Source organism: Macaca fascicularis, chromosome 16, assembly GCF_037993035.2.
Source record: "Macaca fascicularis isolate 582-1 chromosome 16, T2T-MFA8v1.1".
In the NCBI taxonomy this organism is placed as follows: Eukaryota; Metazoa; Chordata; class Mammalia; order Primates; family Cercopithecidae; genus Macaca; species Macaca fascicularis.
The window spans coordinates 50263333-50284112 of record NC_088390.1 but is presented as its reverse complement, the minus strand read 5'-3'; the positions used below and the strand labels follow the sequence as shown (position 1 = coordinate 50284112).

Genomic DNA, 20780 nt, shown 5'->3' with positions numbered 1-20780 from the left:
CTATGCCAATTCCCTGTCTCCAGCATTGACCACAATTAAGCCACATCACACAAACGCCAACCAAGCTTCTGACCTTCCTTCCCAAGAGAAAATAGAAAAATAAAAATCATGTCCATGGTATATGAAATGAGCAATATATTGAGGGTCAGGAGATGTTATTATTGCCCTGGCTGTGCCACTAAAAAGCTGAGTCATATACAACTGGATTGGTTATATCAGTCCCGGTCTTCTGAAAAGTAAAATAAAGCAGGTACATGGGGGAGGGTGGAAAGGAAGAAGGATCAGAAAATCGCTGAGGCCCCCTTCTTCATAGGTAATCATCTGATAGGGTAAGAAATGGTGTTTCCGTCATGAATTCCCTTCCTTTTAAGTTATATTTACAGAATGCTATCATGTACTAGGCATTGTGCCAGATACCTAAGATATCTCTCATTTAATCCTCACAAGTATCCTGCAAAGTAGATACTATCCTCATTTTTTCATGTTAGGAAGTAGAGGCCCTGTTGGTATAAGTAACTTGCCTGCAGACACTGAGCTAGGAATTGGAGGAGCCAGGATTCACACCTGTGTTTACCTGACTTCAGAACCCATGGTCCTCCTAACTATGCTATATGCCCGGGCCTTGGATGAACCACTATGGAATGCTTTTACATGACTTTAACTGTCATGACATCTACTTAAGTTTCTGAATGAAAAAGACCCCATATTTCAAAATAAATCTGTGGGGGAAGGAGTTTGAAACTTGTTCAACTAGAATTTAAGCCCAAGATACACTCATGAACTAACTGGCTTTTCTGGGGAAGAAGGACTAGCAATTTTACCGAAAGCATCTCCACTAAGAAGGACATCAAGTTGCTGCTTTCTGTTTTTTCCTCCAGAAAGGAAAACTGGAGGAAAGAAAATAGAAGGAAGAAGGGATGGACTCTGAAATGACTGACCTGCTAGAAAAAAAAAAAATCAAGAGTTGGAGACAGCAGAATTACAATCTTGACATTAGTCCCATATGGGTTATTACTCTTGATATCATTATAGCTAAACGGAATGAAAACAGAAGGGGGAGAAAAATCTCAGTGGGTATTGCAATTTAAATTTGCCTTGTAAGCTAATACTGTATATTTAGAGACTGAGCAGACAGGGTGGTTGGTGGCTCAGAGTATGTGCAGGGGCTGCTGTGCCAGCTAACCAAAGCAGACATTCATTAGAGCAAAATGTAGATTTCCATTTCTTGGCATCTGACATGGGCTCTTTCCTTGGAAAGAAATGTCAATTTGGCCAAAAGTGTGAAACCTACAATAAAAGCACTGGGACTGTGGATTTCATCTAGTCTGCACATTCCCACCCCTTTCTTTCCTACTGTGAAAATCCAGTTGAGACTTGGGGTGCTCAGTGGAGAGATGGCAGAGGAACTGGTTAGGATATAGAAGGCTAAAAGGGGAGAAGGGGTTGGAAGAGGTGAGATTGGACTCCCAAATTCCTGTTTTCTTTTGGCCTTCAATTACCATTTTCTCTTGCCCTAAGACTGCTCGACACAAGAAACCAACCACAATTACTGTTTTGCACAGAGCTCTGAACAATGGCAGCTTCCAAATCCTTAGCATCGCCCGCTTGCTCTGCATGTGCGGGATACTCATCCGCGGAGTCTGTGGGTAGTATGAGCAAAACTCCGGCTCCTGAGGCAGGGCAAGGAAGAGGCCTCCCCTGCTTTAAAATTTCACTCTGTTTATTTCTTTTGTTCAATAGACTGGAAAGACTATGACGACAGAGAGCCCAGACACAAGGGACAGAGTGAAGTTTTGGAAGGTCTGCTGCAGCAGGTCCGAGCCCTTCATCAGCATTACAGTTGCCGGGGTAAGGATAAAAATCTGTGCCGGGCCATCAGCTGAGGTCTCGGTGGCGCCGGTAATTTTAGCAGTTTCCTAACTGGGTCATACCTTCTCATTCATCAGGGAGAGAGATATTAATATTTGTACATCTGGAATCACTTTACAGCACTATCTTGCTTTAACCCTTCAGAAGAGACTTCTCTCTCCTTCCCTCCCTTCCTTTCCCTCTCCCTCTGTCCGAACGGTTTGAAAACAAGCACAAGAAAAACAGCAGCTGCCGTGAGTTCCCTTCTCTCGGAATTGTCCCTTCACAAGACTCCTCAGTGGGGCTAGCTCTTTGGGATATTCACCCAAAAACATTTTGCCTCCAAGGAAAATCCCCTGAGTATCCCTATAGGAACCAAACCAATTATAATAACAATAATAATAATAAACCTCCATATTTATTAATAATATAGCATAATATATTATAATAATATTATATAATAATTATTATATAATTATATAATTATAATAATTATATAATAATATTATATAATAATATTACAATAATTATATAATAATTATTAATAATTATTAATAATTAATAATAATATTTATATTAATAATTATATAATAATAGCATAATAATAACGATGCAATCTCACACCCAGTATCTCATGTTCATCCTCATTTTGGCAATTACCACTGAGGCTAAGTGGTGTTCCCCAAGGTCACAGTGCCAGGAAAAGACAGAATCAGGACTCCAAGCTGGATTTTTCTGGTTCTAAGTCCAGTCTTCCTGACACGCTTCATTTTTGTCCCGCACCCTTACATCAGGACTGGGTACTGAACTGTAACCTCCTCCTGAATTTTAATCTTCCTCTGCACCACTGCTCACAGGAAAGTAGAGCACATATTCCCTAGACTTTTACCAGCTACACCCAGAGAATCTCTGAGAAGGCTTTAAAAGCTTCTTTTCTACTCGGGCTGCTCAATTGGGACAGGGTCAGATTTCTGATCTGTGTAACGATTCGTGGAAGAGGTACTTAGTTTTATTTGGAGAATTAAAGCCTACATAAAGTTTTCATTTTCCATGCCCCCATCAGATCTCTAACTGCATTGTGCTCTGTAGATTTAGGGCACTGCTGGAACAGCTGGGTAAGAAATCCACTATCGTGGAGCCCAGGAGTTCGAGGCTGCAGTGAGTTATGATCATGCCACTGTGCTCCAGCCTGGGCAACAGGGCAACACTCTGTCTCTAAAAATAACAATTTTTTAAAAGAAAAAAAAAATCCACAATTGAAACTAAGAGATACTCACTGAGTTTGAGCTTGCTATAGAGAAATCATACTGGGCGTTAGTAAAAGGTTGTTCCCAATTACTACATAGCTATCACAGTAGGGTCCTTCAGCAATGTAGGCTCTAGCTAGAAATGAGGACAAGTGTTTGCAAGAAAATAATATTCTTCTAGTGACGAGTTCATTAGGATATGTAAATATGCATGGAGTAGCTCTGAAACCCAAGTGGGATTTCCCTTCCCAGATCTCTAAGAAGTCTTTACCCAGACCAGGACCTTCAGTATATTCCACACTGACCGAAGCCTACTTAATTTTCGGTTATTGAGGGCTCATTTAACCAGGCCAGTTGTTACCAAAGCTCCTTTCTCATCTTCTGCCTCTCCATCACATCCCTGGCCATTGGTTCCTGTGTGACAGCAAAGGCAACAAAGCAAGTGGACAGATGATTCTTGGAAAATCATAAGCCACTGTGTGTTTGGTCTTGATCAGAAGGGGAAAAGCTGAAACTACTCATGAGAATGAGAGTTTTTTTAATATTGTCTGAGGATTCATGCTCTCCCTATTACCACTGGATTCCTATCTAATAATCAAAAAATGATTTCCTAGATGGCCCAATCGTTTCTATAGTTTCCATCCAACTTCTGTCATGTACATGCTTTTCCCCCAGAGGAATGTAAATCTGCACACAATATCAGGAAAGATTTAAGTAAGGCATGAGGTAGAACTTTCCAACAAAGAAGAATATATTTTATATGAAATATACTCTGGACACTTAAACAGTGCTCAAGGTATGTTCCAAAGATCAGTGGTCCAATAATATGCTCAGCTGAAAAAGGTTCTCTTGTCACGTAAGTTTTGGAAATGTTGAATTCTACATCTTCTCTTAGAAATTTAAAATATACTTTAGAATATTAAAGACTCCAATAAAGAGACATATCACATTTGCTTAAACAAGCATTTTCCAAACTTCTTTAGCCATGTAAAACTTTTTCACAGTATCGGTATTCCAAAGCACAAATTTTGGGAAATGCTGACTTATAATATGCCAAAATAAATTACCTCGCACACACACACACACAAAGAATGAATCTAAGATGATTTAACATAACCCTAAGTACGGAAGGATAAATGAAGGATAATATATGTATTGCTTACAGAGAATTACCAAATTATTATCCATTATTTTTTATTATTACAACATTTTTATTTAAAATATTCAAATACATTGAAATACTAAGTGGTTTCTTGGGGACATAAACTTTTACCAACTTTACAATTAGAAAAAGTAATTATTTCAGATTCCAATTCTACCACTTACAAGCTGTTCATTACTGGAAAGAGCATTTCACCACTCTGATCCACAGCCTCTTGATCAGCAAAGTCAGGATAATATTACCTATCTTGCAGGATTGCTATGAAGAGTAAATTAGGTGCATTAAATTCACCTGATGCAGTCTTTACCTGGCAAACTATGGCTTACTTTTCTCCCATTGAGAATGGAGCCACTGTCCATCCTCAGCACTTTATGGATATTCCCTAGAATTGAAGGGTAATTGGTAACTGAACTGTAATGACCCTCTAATGACTCACTAACTATACAACATATTCCAAATATGGGAGTAATAATAAAAATCACTTCTCCTACTAAACTCCTAAATAAGAGGTACCGACATCTACATTAATTTCTACATTTTGGCTAAAGAACTGGCCAAAGCCGATCTGCATGCTTAGCACTGGGATGAAAATTCGAGGGAGATGTTAAGCTAACTTCATTGTTCACAAGGTGAGTACACTGGCATACATAATGAATTACAATATTAAAACAGCAATCATGTTCATCATAGCAATATCCTATAGGGATGAATTTATATTATTATCCAATTATTCAACCTGCAAAACAATATTAACTGGAACCCTGCCTACTATGTAATTTGTAGGTCACATAGTAGGGGCTAGACATGCCAACATGAATGAAGTAAACTCCTATGCTCCATGCACTTACAAGCTAGGGAACTACTGCATTCAGAGTACAGAAAATGAACTGTTGCTCCAGAGCTCCAAACCAAGCAGAGAAGAACAGTAGAGAAGCCGCAAGGTTCTTAGGAGAAAAGTTAGTTTAGACCATGTGTCAGTCAAGGTGAACCCTACTATGTTACAGTAACCAAATGATTCCCCAAACCTTTCTCTCTCCCTCATGCTATGCATTTTCCACTGATCAGTGGGAGTCCTTCTGTGTTGTTATCATCCTCTCTCTGGAAATATTTGCCAGCAACCATAGGAGAGAGGAAAAAAACTCTTGAAGGTCTCATATGGGCAAGACTTTCTGCATGTTATTACACCCAAAACTCATCGGCCAGAGGTGGTCACATGGCCCCATTCAACCACAAGGGCTCCAAAGTACAGTTTTACCATGTGACCAGACCTAGAATATTTAATGCTTGCATGTGCCCTTTTCCCAGCTGGTAGTAGTATTTCTTATTTTTCTCTTTTTATTTTTAGTCTGGTTTTTTTAGTTTAATCTTCATTTTTATGTAAGCTATATATAACTATAATGTGTCTCTGAAGCCAGACTGCGTGAGTTCAAATCTGGGCTGTACTTTTACTCTTGCTGGCTGTGTGACCTTGAGCAAACTGCCTAAACAACTCTGTGCTTCATTTCTCTCATCTCTAAAATGCAGATAATAATTATATATACCTCATTCATTCATTGTTTAAGGATTGAATGACTTCAGTAAAACAAAACAGTTTTAATGTTTTCTTAAAAGCAATTTCTTCCTTCTTCCATTTTCTTCCTCCCCAAAGATAACCTCTTAACCTTTAGCTAATTTTTTTAGTATTTTCCCCATATCTCTAAATAACATGCTCATATTTCTTTTTTTTTTTTTTTTTTTTTTTTTTTTTTGAGACGGAGTCTCGCTCTGCCGCCCAGGCTGGAGTGCAGTGGCCGGATCTCAGCTCACTGCAGGCTCCGCCTCCCGGGTTCACGCCATTCTCCTGCCTCAGCCTCCCGAGTAGCTGGGACTACAGGCGCCCGCCACCTCGCCCGGCTAGTTTTTTGTATTTTTTTTTTAGTAGAGACGGGGTTTCACCGTGTCAGCCAGGATGGTCTTGATCTCCTGACCTCGTGATCCGCCCGCCTCAGCCTCCCAAAGTGCTGGGATTACAGGCTTGAGCCACCGCGCCCGGCCTACATGCTCATATTTCTAATTATGTTTTTCAGTTTTAGTCATTACCTCACTAAAGAAAGTAATGATGCATCTCTTTTTACCCTACCCCTCCCTTCTTTGCATGCATAGTTCCTATCATCTCAATCTCCAAATATATGTATATTGAATTTTAGTAAGATCAGTATTTACTGTTTACATTATAATGATAAATTATATGATTATTTTCCTTTCCTGTATAGCTTTTTGTTTTCCCTGAGTTAACAACCATTTATTGTGCATTTGCTTGTTTTTCTCTATGGCTATAATAATTAATCCCCAAACTATTCTCAAATTGGATCAGTCTTCTCTCAATATAATCAGATGCTTTACGTGTTTCTATTGCCTCTTCTTAAGGAAACATTCATGGAGTCCTCTGTCCTGCTCCAGTCTAGACTGGTCACTGGTTGCCTGGTGTGCAACTGTCACCCTTGGATTGCCTTTTACCACAGTATTGAGGACTCTTCTTATCACTCTCCAGTATTGGGTTCCTTCTTTCTGCATCGCATGGTGGAGCTTTCCCCCTAGCAGCATCCTGAAAGGGGGCTTGGGAACTAATATTTGGAGACATTGTATATCTAAAGGTGTATTTATTCTACTTAACATTTATTCAAGGTTTTGGATGAGTATAGAATTCTTGGTTGAAATCCTTTTTTTCATATTTTGAAGGTATTGTTTCATTGTTTTCCAGCTTTCAGGACTAAATCTGATGTCATTCTAATTCCAGAGGTTCTATATGAAACCTTTTTTTCCCCTATTTGGAAGACTTTAAGTTTTCTTTTGACTCCAATGTTCTAAAATTTCACAGTGATGTACTAAGGCATCTGTTGTCTGTTATACTGGGCACCTGGAAAGTCCTTTCAACATGAAAAGTTATACCCTTTAATTGTGAGACATTTTCTTAAATTACTTCTTTAAGTATTTCTTGGCCTTCTTTTCCTCTCCTCCATCTTACTAGAACTCTTGTTATTCAGATTTTGGTTCTCCTACATTCGTCCTTTAATTTTCTTTTCTTTTTTTCTTCTGCTTTCCATCCTTACATCCTTTTGCCTTACTTTCTTGGAGATTTCATCAGCTTTAATTGCTAAGCCTTCTATTGGGTTTCTCAGCTTTTGACAACATGTTTTTAATTGCCAGTGCTCTCTTTTGTCCTCTGGTTCTTTTTATAGACTCTTACTCTGTTTATAAGGATGCAAGTCTTCTCTTACTTCTCAGAATATTAATGGCAGGCTTTGTTTCATTTTATATTTTCTTTTCTCAGAATAATCTTTCTTTTGTGTAAGTTCATCTTTTGTTCACTAATTTTTGGCCTTTATATTTCATGTTAGATGCTTTTCTCAACTGCCTGGTGATCCTTCAATGAATACTCAGATTTCAGAGAAGGGAAACAATAGCCATTGGGAAGCTCTGAGCACACGCATAGGGCTCTTTACTTACAGGATTCATTGTAAGGTGACCTGGTACCACCTTTCCATTGGGATATTCCCAATGTCAGAATCTTTGGGTAGGTTCTCTTAGGCTGGTCAAATTTTCCACAGAAGTTTCTTCCAGTGTCCTGCTTGGAAGGTAGAAGTTTGGACACCAGTGTTCTGAGAACTCAATAGGGAAATGTTATGTATAAAAACTTATGCATAAATCTGCCCATTTGGGGTACACTACCACCATCATCAGCACCCCATTTTCAACACTACCTGGTGTCTCCCATTCCAGAGATGCCTGTTGTTGTTCTTTGGGGTTTTTGTTTGTTTATCTGTTGACTTCCAGAGAACAAGCCACTAGCTTTCTTCTAGAGTGGGGAAGAGGTATGTGTCCAGTCATATAACAAGGGAGGAGACCAAGAAGTCTAACTATTTTTTTTAACAGACTTCCACAGATTCTTCTGGTGTTTAGCTCACACTCACCCCTCACTTTGAGCAGTCCATGGAGACCATGGAGTGAATCAGATCACTTCTGAACTTTCTCCACTGCTGCCTTCGACTTCATCTGTCTAAGTCTTAAATCTTTCTATCCATCTGCTTTCCAGCTACTGAAATTTACTTACTTTTGTCTCCTTTCCCATCACTTTGTCTTTTAAAATTTATGTTGTTTCCTTCTTTTCTTAATTTCTACTCTGCTTTTAGTGAGGTTTAGGGAAAGGGCAGTATGTAACAAACATGTTCACTCTTGCATATTTAACTGGAAGTCCCAGCAGCATTATTTCCAAGCAGCCAAACTCATGTTCAAGTCAGAAAAAAAGAATGATTTTGCTGTGTTCTGCAAGGAATAACCATTACCAACACAAACTTGAAACTGGCATGAACGCTTGTGTCAGTCAGCTGTTCCTATGTAATCATAACCAAAGACACACTGGCCCTCCGTCATGGGCCACCTGCCCAGGCTTCTATGCCTGACAGCAGTGATATGGACCATATTCTCGTCTCCAGTGACATGTCTGTCAGCAGTCTGGTGGTGATGCCAACAACCTCAGCTTCCCTTCATTACATAGAATATGAGAGTTACAATAGTGATAATGTAGTCCAGCTCCGCGCAATATTATTTGCAAAGGCTGTTATAGGAAGTATAGGAAGTCTACTACCTTTATTAGGGCAAGCTCCATGTTATAAGCAGAAGACCTGAACAGAGGCAATGAATTATTTGCTTACCACTGTAGCTGCAGAGTCTGATGCATAGTAGTGCCCCCAATAAATATTTGTCCAATTAATGAATGTCTGTTTTCCCAGGTACTCACTTTTTGAGCAATTCATTTCACTTCTCAGCCTCAGTTTCTTCTTCTGAATAATGAGGATGATAATCATACCCGTCCCTATACCCATTTTTGTAAACCAACATACACAATGAAGAAAAAAACTGTTCCAGAATGCTAGCAGTGGTTATATAGAAGTGAAGAGATGATATGGGTGGGGTTTTGCTCTTTTTTTTTTCTATTCTCCAGACTTTCTGTAATGTGCTTATAATAATTTTATAATGAAAAAAGTTAATGGAATATGTAGATTTACAGGGAATGCTTTAGCAGCATTGAGAATTGTATGAATATTAGAAGGCAATTGCGGGAGTAGGGAGAAGGGCAAAGGAGTTGATTACATGTCTTTTTATCCTACCTTAAAATAAATCAAAAATTTCCAAGCAAAGAGTATCAACAGAACACACAGGTGGTCTCCTCTGCAGTTATAAATACTACTTATCTCCAGCATTTTTGAGGAGTTGTTCATTGAGTTAACCACTGGCATCTCAAGATACAAGAGGTTTTTGTTTTGTTTTGTTTTGTTTTGTTTTTTGATACGGAGTCTCACTCTATCGCCCAGGCTGGAGTGCACTGGCGCGATCTCGGCTCACTGCAACCTCTGCCTCCTGGGTTCAAGCGATTATCCTGCTTCAGCCTCCTGAGTAGCTGTGATTACAGACGCATGCCACCATGCCCAGCTAATTTGTGTATTTTTAGTAGAGACATGGTTTCACCATGTTGGTCAGGCTGGTCTTGAACTCCTGACCTCGTGATCTGCCCCCCTCAGCCTCCCAAAGTGCTGGGATTACCAGTGAGAGCCACCACGCCCGGCCACAGGAGCTTCTTATAGGCATGAACGAGCAGAATCCCTACATGAACCTGAGGATAAGTGACACTAAAGGGATGGGGGAGGGGAAGGCAGGAAGGTAGGAAGACAGAATTGGGAGTGTTGATCTGCCCAGTGGAATTTATACTGTATTTTTTAAAATACATTCCAGAAAGTACAAAATTACAAACCACAGGCCGCAAGCAGTCAGTCTCAAGGAGCCTGAAACACCTGTTCCATTCCTCAAACAAGTTTGTGAAGACCTTAAAACGGTGGGTTCTATGTAGTTTTTTCAGGAAATCTTAACTTTTCAAGAATGCGCTCGTTTTGGTTCTGAGTGGAAACTTGGTAGAAATTTCTTTTTTGTGTTCAAAAGAATAAAGTTCACTTTTCTCCTGAGAATTTGTGCAAGACAGTAATTTTCTCTCTGAGTTGTAACTAGTGAACTTGTGATGCTTAGAAGGAGTGTGTTCCTAGGTATATTTTAAATTCATCTTTTATCACATCCAAAACAAATATTTTTCCAAGATGGTTGAGGACAATACTTTTATTTTCCTTTTTCTTTTTAGGGGACTCTACATAGCCGTTATATTTTATTATAAAGACAATATCTTAGTCACCAATGAAGACCAAGTACCAATTGTTGAAATAGATGACTCTCACACCAGTTCTATTACACCAGATTTTCTGTGGTTCACGAAGGTATACTAAGTTCTGATTTCATTTTTCTCTACTTTGTACCAATGTTGCTGCACACAAATCTCTGAAACATTAGTTGAGGGGTCTCCAGCTATCAAAGTTTTGGAGTAGAAATAAAGTATCTCAAAGGTCTTTTTCAGCCCTAGCATGCCCTATGTCGTATTAAAAAAAGCACCAAAGTAACATGTACACTACATTTTCAAAGCAAAGAGGCTTGCATCCCATCACAATGTGTCTCCACTGTTCTGAGTTATGGGATCATTTGGCAAGGACTAAAATGTGGATCTGACCGTTTCATTAGCATTCAGATCTTTTTCCAATTGGACAGAGATCAAAAAGTTGTTTCGTGTGTGTCTGAAAATGGACTGGAGAATAAACATCAGGGGTCAGATTTCTTTCTCCCTGCTTTGCTTTGATGCCACAACCTAAATCATGTACTGGCTTGGACGATGACATGACTGTGTGCCTTCTTTTGCAGCTGTCTTGTATGTGGGAAGATATAAGGTGGCTGAGACAAAGCGCACCAATATCCTCATCCTCATCCACAGTGCTGCAAACTCGGCAGAAGATGCTTTCAGCAACAGCACAGCTACAGGTAAGGGACCAGGTTTCAACCCAGGCCCCCAAGGAAAATACTTTGAACGTGGATAATTCAGTTACCAGTCCCACCTAGAAAGGGAAATGTGGGCTCCCTTCTCTTTCAGACCCCTAAGAATATGAAGTTTTCTTGAACAGCTGGAGCTGCATCCCTGTAGGTGTGCAGGTTTCATGTAGCAAAACTGTACCTTTAGCAATCTCCTCCAAGTGAGTCTCTCTTGAACAGTGTATAGGAGTAACTCATTAAACAAAGAGTAAGGAGACTTGAGTTCTAGATTTGATATTAATCAGCCAACTCAGTTCTCCTCTCTGGGCCCCAGTTTCATCACCTGCAAAATAAGAGAACTTTAATGAGATCACTTGAAGGACAGCTGCTGCTCTGGTGTCCTATGCATTAAGGGGTATATGGAGATGGAAAAAAGAGACGAGCAGATATTTTGAGCAGTTTCTTGGTGTGATGATTTTGGTAAAGCACAGACATTTTTGCTTACTTATAAAAACAAACAAACAAACAGAAAGCAACTCTTAAAAGATTATCTTTAAGCCTGAATTTATTTATCCTTCCATATTCTCAATCACATCAGATCAAGGCCCCAATCTTTGTAGGTTACAGAGCTCCTCCTAGAAGTAACATTAAATTCTAACCAAGATTTTCTGAGTTTTCGTCTTACTGTTTTCTAGTATTAAGTGAATTTGTAGATCTTAGCACAGAAAAAAAAATAGCTGCTACATGGGATTGGGGCCGTTAAGAGATCACTGAGCCTTTATCAGTAATGGGTATCTACCTGCAAATCTGCAGTTACATCAACCCCAGAAATATGCATATCAGGAATCTATGTAAGCTGTGTTTGGCCAGGCCATGTAGGTCACAGCATAAAAATAGGGTCATAATAACAAAAGAAAAAATTCTATGGCTTTGTCCCCCACCTGCAATTATACGAATGTCATTTCTTGAACCCTCACAATCATAACAATTCAACTTCCTGCAATATTTTGTTGCTATTACAATTAATTCCGAAATTTAAATTTTGCTCCTCTGTGATATATTCTATTACACAGGTTGCTTGCTGCTTTGTATGATCGGTGAGATTTTAGCAAACAGAGCTGTTCATTTCAACTCACTCGGGGTTTTTTTGGGTGGGGGATGGGGTGGAATCTCTCTCTGTCGCCCAGGCTGGAGTGCAATGGGGTGATCTCGGCTCACTGCAACCTCTGCCTCCTGGGTTGAAGCAATTCTCCTGCCTCAGCCTCCCGAGTAGCTAGGATTATAGGCACCCACCACCACACCCGGCTAATTTTTGTATTTTTACTAGAGACAGGGTTTTACCATGTGGGCCAGGCTGGTCTTGAACTCCTGACCTCAGGTGATCCACCTGCCTTGGCCTCCCAAAGTGCTGGGAGTACAGGCGTGAGTCACTGTGCCTGGCCTCAACTCACTCTTGATTGCGTAATCTTCTCTTCCAACTCAAGAAGCAGTTCTTGGAGCAGACCATGATGACTGCTGAATTCAAAGTGCCTCGTCCTTTTATCACTGACCCACTTGAGTTGGCCCATGCCACTGCACCTCACGCTACTCTTTCTTTAGGATAAAATACATTCCCAAGAGCCTCAGACTCCTTAGTGGACCCTCCCATCACCCTACCATACAGCCCAGACATGCCTGGATCACAGACTGGAAAACCTTAGAATTTCAAGGGGGGCTCTTTATTATGTGTTTATTGGAGGTTTCTTAGAACTTTAATCTCATATCAGCAATATGAGAAGGATCAGGCTGTTACAAGTCAGTGCAGTCAGACACTGAGTGACGCAATGATGGCCAGTGTGACCCTACTCAACTACTCCCATTACAATACTTTTGGACTTCCTCAGCTTCCAAATCTATAGACCTCACCCCTTTTCATAATTCATCAGCCCACTTCTGAAGTCATTTCCTTCCTTGACCAGCTTAGATTCCTTAGCCCATCTTAATCACTTCCTTGAAAATATTCCATATTTTCCCTTCATATTATTTATTTGGAAAAATCCCACGCCTGGATGAATCCAACATGTCTAAAGTAGTTACACATTGCCACATTAAAAAAATCACAAAAAAGGGCTGACTGGTTTTATGTTAAATTCATGACTACAATTCTCACATGTAATGTTACCTAGTGGTCCAATTTCCTTTCTCTACTAAATTTGCTTTCTCACACTGTAAAGCAACTATTTTAAAACCTTCTCCCCAGCACTTTGGGAGGCTGGCAGGTGGATCACTTGAGCTTAGGAGTTTCAGACCAGCTGGGCAACATGGCAAAACCCCATCTCTACCAAAAATACAAAAATTAGCTGGACGTGGTGATGCATGTCTGCAGTCCTGGCTACTCAGGAGGCTGATGTGGGAGGATCACTTGAGCCTGGGAGGCAGAGTTTGCAGTGAGCTGAGATCGTGCCACTGCACTCCAGCCTGGGTAACAGAGTAAGACCCTGCCTCAAATAAAATAAAATAAAATAAAATAAAATAAAATAAAATAAAATAAAAACCTTCTTCATTCTCCCACATCCCTTCTCCTTACCCACACTCTCCTTCACATCTCAGGTGATGATTTCACTGTATAATTCATCAAGGAAAAAAAGGAAATTAATGATTTTTTCTGCCAAATTTATAAACCTCCTTGCACAGACCGAACCTTCTTTGTTTTCCTTTTTATTTCAGAAGATGAAGTCTCACATTTCCTGACTTAAGTTCCTTCCTCCACATGTGCTCTGGGTCCCATCTCTTCCCTCTCATTTTTATTTTAAAATACTCAAGTCTTTCCAGTTAAATCTCCCCCTAAATTCCTCCCATAGCCCCACATGCCCCTTCAGCTACCAAACTATTCTCTTCCTTACACCCAAACTTCTTGGAAGAGTTACCAACATCCTCTTTCTCCACTGACATCTTCATTTTCTATCGGTTCTCAACCCTCTCTCTGACTTTAGCTACCGTGATACATACAAAACTGGTCCTTAAGGGCACCAGAAATCAGAGGCAGATGATGCTGCCAAAATGGAGCTTCAGGACACCTCACTTGCATGAGCTATGAGCGTGGGACCCCTGTGAGTGTGGAACCCACAGTGTTTTACGGAAGGGAAGCTGGATTGCAGTCAGGAAGCATTTCTTGCAAACTACCTAAAGAAATTTCAGGGGGAAGGGGGACCCAGAATTCCAAACACTCTAGTATTTGCTGGAGAGGAGATTTCTTTAATCATTCTAGATAAAGAGTCACTTTCATACCTAGTTTTATTTTTGTAGTTTTGTATTCTTTGTCTTAAAGAGTGCCTCAAAATTGTATGGTTCAGGCCCCCACAAAACCTGGATCTAGTCTTGCCAATGACTTCAGTTTCACTAAGCAACATTTTATACGCTTGGTTCCATACTCCTTGTGTAGACTGGCTTATCCCTTGGCTTCCACAGTTTCACACTCTCCTGATTTTCTTCCGACTTGCTGGTCTTTCTCAGTATCCTTTGCTAGTTTTCAAGCTGTTTCCTTTGCTTGGAATCCCCTTCTTTCCTCACTTTGCCTTACTGATTCCTACATATCCTCCAGGTTTCAGCTTAATTTTAATACTTCCTTAAAGAGCCTTTCTCTGATCACTTGATTAAGTGAATCACTCTCATAGCACCTCGTATTCGTCATTCAGGAAAGTGATCAGAATCCTAGAGTTTATTATCTGTATTATTATCTGTTTAGTGACCCACTTGGACTGTGAGTTCCTCAGCTCAGCGAATGTGTCTGTCTTGGCTACCACTATATCCCCAATGCCCAGCATGTGGTAGACACTCAGTAAGTACAGGTTGGATAAATAAACATATCTGTCAATCCAAACCCATGTACCCCAATGCTCATACTTGAGGGAAACTTTAGCCAAAGGGAAAAGGGATCACAGAAATGTTTTGTAGCATAGTTATCACCTGGATGGATAGCTCTCCAGTCCTGCACTGTGACCAGAGAGCCTCATAGTCTTCAATAAATGGTCACCTTCACAGTGCCCCCGTCAAGGCCTGAGTACTGTATGCATGCCCTTCTCTCCAAGTTTCCGTATGCCTAGTTCAATGATAAAGTTGCGTTCATCACCTTTTTTTGGTAGGACCTATTGCCCAAACTATTTACTAGTCTCTACAAAGAAAATGTCTGGAAATACTGAAGGCACCTTTTGTTGGGGAGGGAGGTAAGAGAGGTGGAAGGGAGGTGTAAGGTACAGAGAAACTTTTCTGAAGGGAAAGAAAAAGAAATTTGAGGACTGACACATAGTTAATAAGTTAGATCACTCTACTAATTTAAAATATTTTACAATGTGGCTCACGCTTGTAATCCCAGCACTTTGGGAGGCCAAGGCGGGAAGATCACCTGTGGTCAGGAGTTCAAGACCAGCCTGACCAACACGGAGAAACTCCATCTCTACTAAAAATACAAAATTAACTGGATGTGGTGGTGCATGCCTGTAATCCCTGCTACTCAGGAGGCTGAGGCAGGAGAATCGCTTGAACCCAGGAGGCAGAGGTTGTGGTGAGCTGAGATCATACCATTGCACTCCAGCCTGGGCAACAAGAACGAAACTCTGTCTCACAAATAAAATAAAATAAAATAAAAAAATAAAATAACAGTGTTCTGAGGAAAGTAAAAATGCATTATACATAGTTTGATTGGCATCAACCAAAAATAAATTCTATTGATTTTCCTCTGGGGCATCTCATTTTACTCTCCTCTCCTTTCCAGTTTTGTATACTACTGCCTGAATACTCCAATTAGGTCAAAAGCCTCCAAAGTCATCCCTCTGCTACCAATCTTAACACCCTCCAATCCACTCTCCATACTCTGGCCAGAGTAGCCAATCTAAAAGATTCTGACCAAGGCATTCTCTGACTTAGACTCCTCCGGTTGTGGCTCAGACATTTTATCACAGCGCACAAAGGCCTCAGTCGTGAACTTTCTCCCCCGCATCTGCACTCATAGTCACTGGGTTAGTCACTGTGTCCAAGTCAGGAGACCTACCTTTATCACAGTGCATATCAAGCACTGTGCAATCTGCACCTTGTTTTCTGGGTTTCTGCTCTCTAGTGAGCTCCTTTAATATATAATAGTAAATAATAATGAAGTGACCACTTGCATTTATTTAACAGACTAGGTGCCAGGCACTGTGTTGAGTGCTTTACAAACTTTAATCTCATTTAATCTTTACTGCAACCTAATGAGAAAGTACTATTATTGGTATTCTTTTAACAGATCACAACACTAGGGCCTAGGAAGGCTCATTTGTGCCAAGGTTACACAGATAGGAAGTAGCAGATTCTAGATTCAAATCCAGATTTATATAACTCCAAAGCCTGCATTCTTTCCAGTTCTTCATCTTCTTACTGTGTAGTAATTTGCAAAATTTTAAAGAGAAAAAATTACTCATATTATGGTAAAAAAGAAAAAGGAGTCTATTCTTAATTAAAATTACCTAGGCAGAAGGAGAGATAAGTATCTTAGCATTTGGGAAACAAAAATTAAGATGAGAAAGCCTGTAAGTGACCAAGAGCCCACATTGTTCTTCCTTCTCTTAGGAAAATGACACAGGGCCCCAAGAGGGAGAAGTGTACATTGCTCTTGTATTGAAAGGTGTCTAAACTACTTATCCCCCAAAGACAGTAAAACTCTGACACTGCAGGTTGTGCTAAACTTTCCTCCTCCGTAGCTTTTAGAAATGAGTGTTAGTGAGTAAGAGGTAAGTACCAATGTATGAATACTGTGTTCTTTACATTTGTTAAGGGGGAAAAAAGATTTTCCCAAAATTTTGCTCTTCTTTTTCAGGCCTCCTTATCCCAACTCTGGACTTCCTTCACCTTCCCATGTCCGTGCCACCCCAAACTGAATAAAGGCCTCTAAATATTGTGCCTCTGCCTAGGGCTTATTGACAGCCCTGTGATTTGTCCTGGTTATAACCTAGATGCATTCCTGTTAGCCATCAGGTGGCTCTTGTAGGATCATCAGGAGCCCCAGATCACCTAACTTTGATTATGACCTGTATTAACATGGTCTATTTTTCCTCTAGGCCCTAAAGAACCCTGAATTCTCCCTCATGGAAGATGGTTGCAATTTATTTTCACAGTAATATTCTACTTTTTTTTTTTTTTTTTGAGACGGAGTCTCGCTCTGTCGCCCAGGCTGGAGTGCAGTGGCCGGATCTCAGCTCATTGCAAGCTCTGCCTCCTGGGTTTACGCCATTCTCCTGCCTCAGCCTCCTGAGTAGCTGGGACTACAGGCGCCCGCCACCTCGCCTGGCTAGTTTTTTTGTATTTTTTAGTAGAGACGGGGTTTCACTGTGTTAGCCAGGATGGTCTCGATCTCCTGACCTCGTGATCCACCCATCTCGGCCTCCCAAAGTGCTGGGATTACAGGCTTGAGCCACCGCGCCCAGCCAATATTCTACTTTTAAATTGGGCTCTCCCCAAAGCTAGCTTATCTAACCTAATTTGATGTTAATAAAAAATTTCAAGAAGACTTCTAGTGCTTTCTTATTCAACCCCTTAGAAAACCTATCTACAGCTGATAGTGAACCACTGATAATAACTTTGTTTAAGTGAAAAGACCACCATAATCAATGTCTACCCATCAGCTTTGGTCCAAAGTGAATCACATTTTCCAGCCTCTTAATGATAATACAAAATGTCAATTAAGTCAACAAAAAGTGACTGAGTTCTTTCCATGTTGCAGGCACTGTGCAAGGGACACAGATACACGGAGATGAAACAACTATGAATTCATAACGTGAACTCATATGCCAATACATGCAGTAAAGCCAGAGACATGCTAAGATGGAATTTTGTACAGGAAACAGTAAGGGACAAAAGAGGGATGGTAAAGTCTACCTTACAGAGTTGGAAAAGTCTTCCCAGAGGAGTTGAAATCTGGGATGGGTCTTGGAAAGGAGTAGATGTAAGCCTGGGTGGGATTCCAATTAGAGCAGTAAAGAAAGCCCCCACCCTACATTGTATCAAGCTTGAGAGTTTGCAAACTACTTTTTCATGAGTTGCTTGATTTAATCCCTCAAACACTCACTGAGATAAGGATTAGCATAACAGCTGTCTGAGCTGTAAAGACTCTTACTTTTAGATGATGATACTCAGGACAAGAGAGGGTAAATAATTTTTCAGAAGTCCAACAGTTAATAAATGGTAGCCAACCCTGAAATTCAATACCAAATATAAGTAAAGTCTTAATCGCAATGGTAGGCTGGAACCAACTTGTACTGGCCCAAGAGAGCCAACTGTTAAATATTCAGGGATTTTGAAAGCGTGTTGTCAAACTCTGGGTAGTTTGAAATCCCACTACAGCAAGAGTATTTATACCACTGAAACTGGCATATGCTACAAATCAGGCCTTTCTTTTCTTTTCTTTTCTTTTCTTTCTTTTTTTCCTTTTTGGCTAGCCAGTTTACCAACATCACTCTACTTATTAGTACCCCACAGGGCTGGACTCAAAGCCTCATCCACTTCTCTATGATTTAGAAGTCAAATGTTGGAAAGAAAAAATATGACTCAGTGATTAGGCCATTGCAAAAAAATCATCATCTTGCTAAATGAATTTTTATGTCAAAAATTACTTATGAAATTCCTTACTTGCCCTATGTCTGGTCTTTGTGAGGAAGAAGATAAGGTTTCAGACGCAGTCCCTACCTGTGAGGGAAAATTGTGGGGCTTTCATAGATGTAGATATTGACTTCCGGGCTCATTCATTTTTAGGTTGTCCTCGTCAGTTTTACAAATCCCAGTTCTATTTCTGTATTCATGCTAACAGGGCATCTCACCACCACTTATGTGAGCTCACAAAAGTAACAGCTAGGAGCTCTAAGATGATTTATAATGTTTAGAAATCATGGATATTTAAAGCAAGAGGGGATTTTATCCTATTCATCCAGTGTTCTACGTTAGAAATCTTCAAAGCCTGCATATTTGTAAAACTCCTGTTTATTTTAGGAATAACCTGAGCCCCTCCACATTGAGTGTGTGGCATCTTTCCCTTCCTACCTTCCTAAAAGTATTGTCTGCCTCAGGTGACCCAGTTTATAAGCAATTTTAACAGGTTTTTAAATAAACAGAAGCCCCTGAAATACAGATAAGTCAAACCAGGCCAATTTCCCAATGAAAGTATCTTGAAGGGAATGTGCAGTCATTTGGGGACCTGTACAATGTGCTACATTGTCAATTCACTTCTTCATTTTAAACAACCCCACCTCATACCAGCTTACTGCAGATCTCTTGAGAACTCCACAGAAGCATACTTTAAATATCAGACATTTTTCTTTAAAACATCTGGGATTCTCTTCAAGCGCTGGTAACTGAGGTTTATGTACTGTTGCGTCTATGTGGGTAAGAAATATTTACAGATACTGAATTTGCTTTTTTTTAAAAAAACGTAACTTTTGTGCGTCTTGCTGTAATCTTTGCAGGCTCTGCAATCTTTACCAATGTCTTTGTAAAGACATTTTCTTTGAGTTTCTGTGAAGTACATTTCTATGATGCCATATATTCTATGTTTAAGTGCAAAAAAAAAAAAGAGAGAGAGAGCAAACAGCTTCTCAGCAATCAGATAATTATTCACAGTGTCTTCTGTTGCTGTTGTGCTGCTTTATTAGCATAATACCCTCTATGCTACCAGTAATCCATTTGTTTCCAGAATTTACTTGGGACACACAACTTGGGAAGAGTTTACTATGAACCCATTAAAGATCGACATGGAAACATACTCATAGTTACCATCAGGGAGGTGGAGATGCTTTATTCATTTTTTAATGGCAAATGGATGCAGATCTCAAAGCTGCAAAGCCAGAGAAAGTCTCTATCAACACCTGAGGAGCCAACAGCATTAGACATTTTACTGATAACCATCCAGGTACGTAGTTTTTTTCTTACTTCCCTGGTATATTTAAGGTTCCAAACACAATTATTGAAGGTCTAGTGAAATATAGCAAGAGCCATTTACATATGCAATGATGGAGTGGAGAGGGTCCAGAGACATGTTGTTGCAAATGCAGCTTATTTTTTATTTATCACTCTCTAGATCTGGAATTCATTCGGCAATACAAATAGTGGGCACCCAATAAAGCATTTTCATACCCTGGCCAATGAGCCAATAAGAAACATTGAGGCCAGGCGCAGTGGCTCATGCCTGTAATCCCAACACTTTGGGACCGAGGTGGGTGGATCACCTGAGGTCAGTAGTTCAAGACCAGCCTGGCCAACATGGTGAAACCCCATCTCTACTAAAAATACAAAAAAAAAAAAGCTGGGTATGTTGGTGCATGCTTATAATCTCAACTACTTGGGAGGCTAAGGCAGGAGAATCACGTGAACCTGGGGGGGTGGGTTGCAGTGAGCCAAGATCATGCCACTGCCCTCTAGCCTGGGCAACGGAGTAAGACTCCATCTCAAAAAAGAAAAGAAAAGAAAAGAAAAAAAGTAAAGAACCATTGAGACAAATAATTGAGTAGGGGATAGGGAAACTCTAGATAGTGTAATCAAAACAATAAACCAATATCTGAACGAACTGTAATAATAATACATTTCTAAATTGTATATATATGTGTGCATGTGTATTTGTGTGTGTGTGTACATGCATGTGTATGTAC

General features: G+C 40.1%; 1 protein-coding gene across 1 annotated transcript in view; it reads left to right on the top strand.

The window, feature by feature from the left end:
* Positions 1–20780, top strand: part of ANKFN1 (ankyrin repeat and fibronectin type III domain containing 1) — a 349569-nt gene that overhangs the window by 282678 nt on the left and 46111 nt on the right. Inside the window, exons 10-14 of the mRNA XM_045375057.3 lie at positions 1741–1848; positions 10027–10126; positions 10424–10556; positions 11032–11148; positions 19829–20044. Of these exons, the coding sequence (XP_045230992.2) occupies positions 1741–1848; positions 10027–10126; positions 10424–10556; positions 11032–11148; positions 19829–20044 (674 nt within the window). The remainder of the gene's footprint in view (positions 1–1740; positions 1849–10026; positions 10127–10423; positions 10557–11031; positions 11149–19828; positions 20045–20780) is intronic.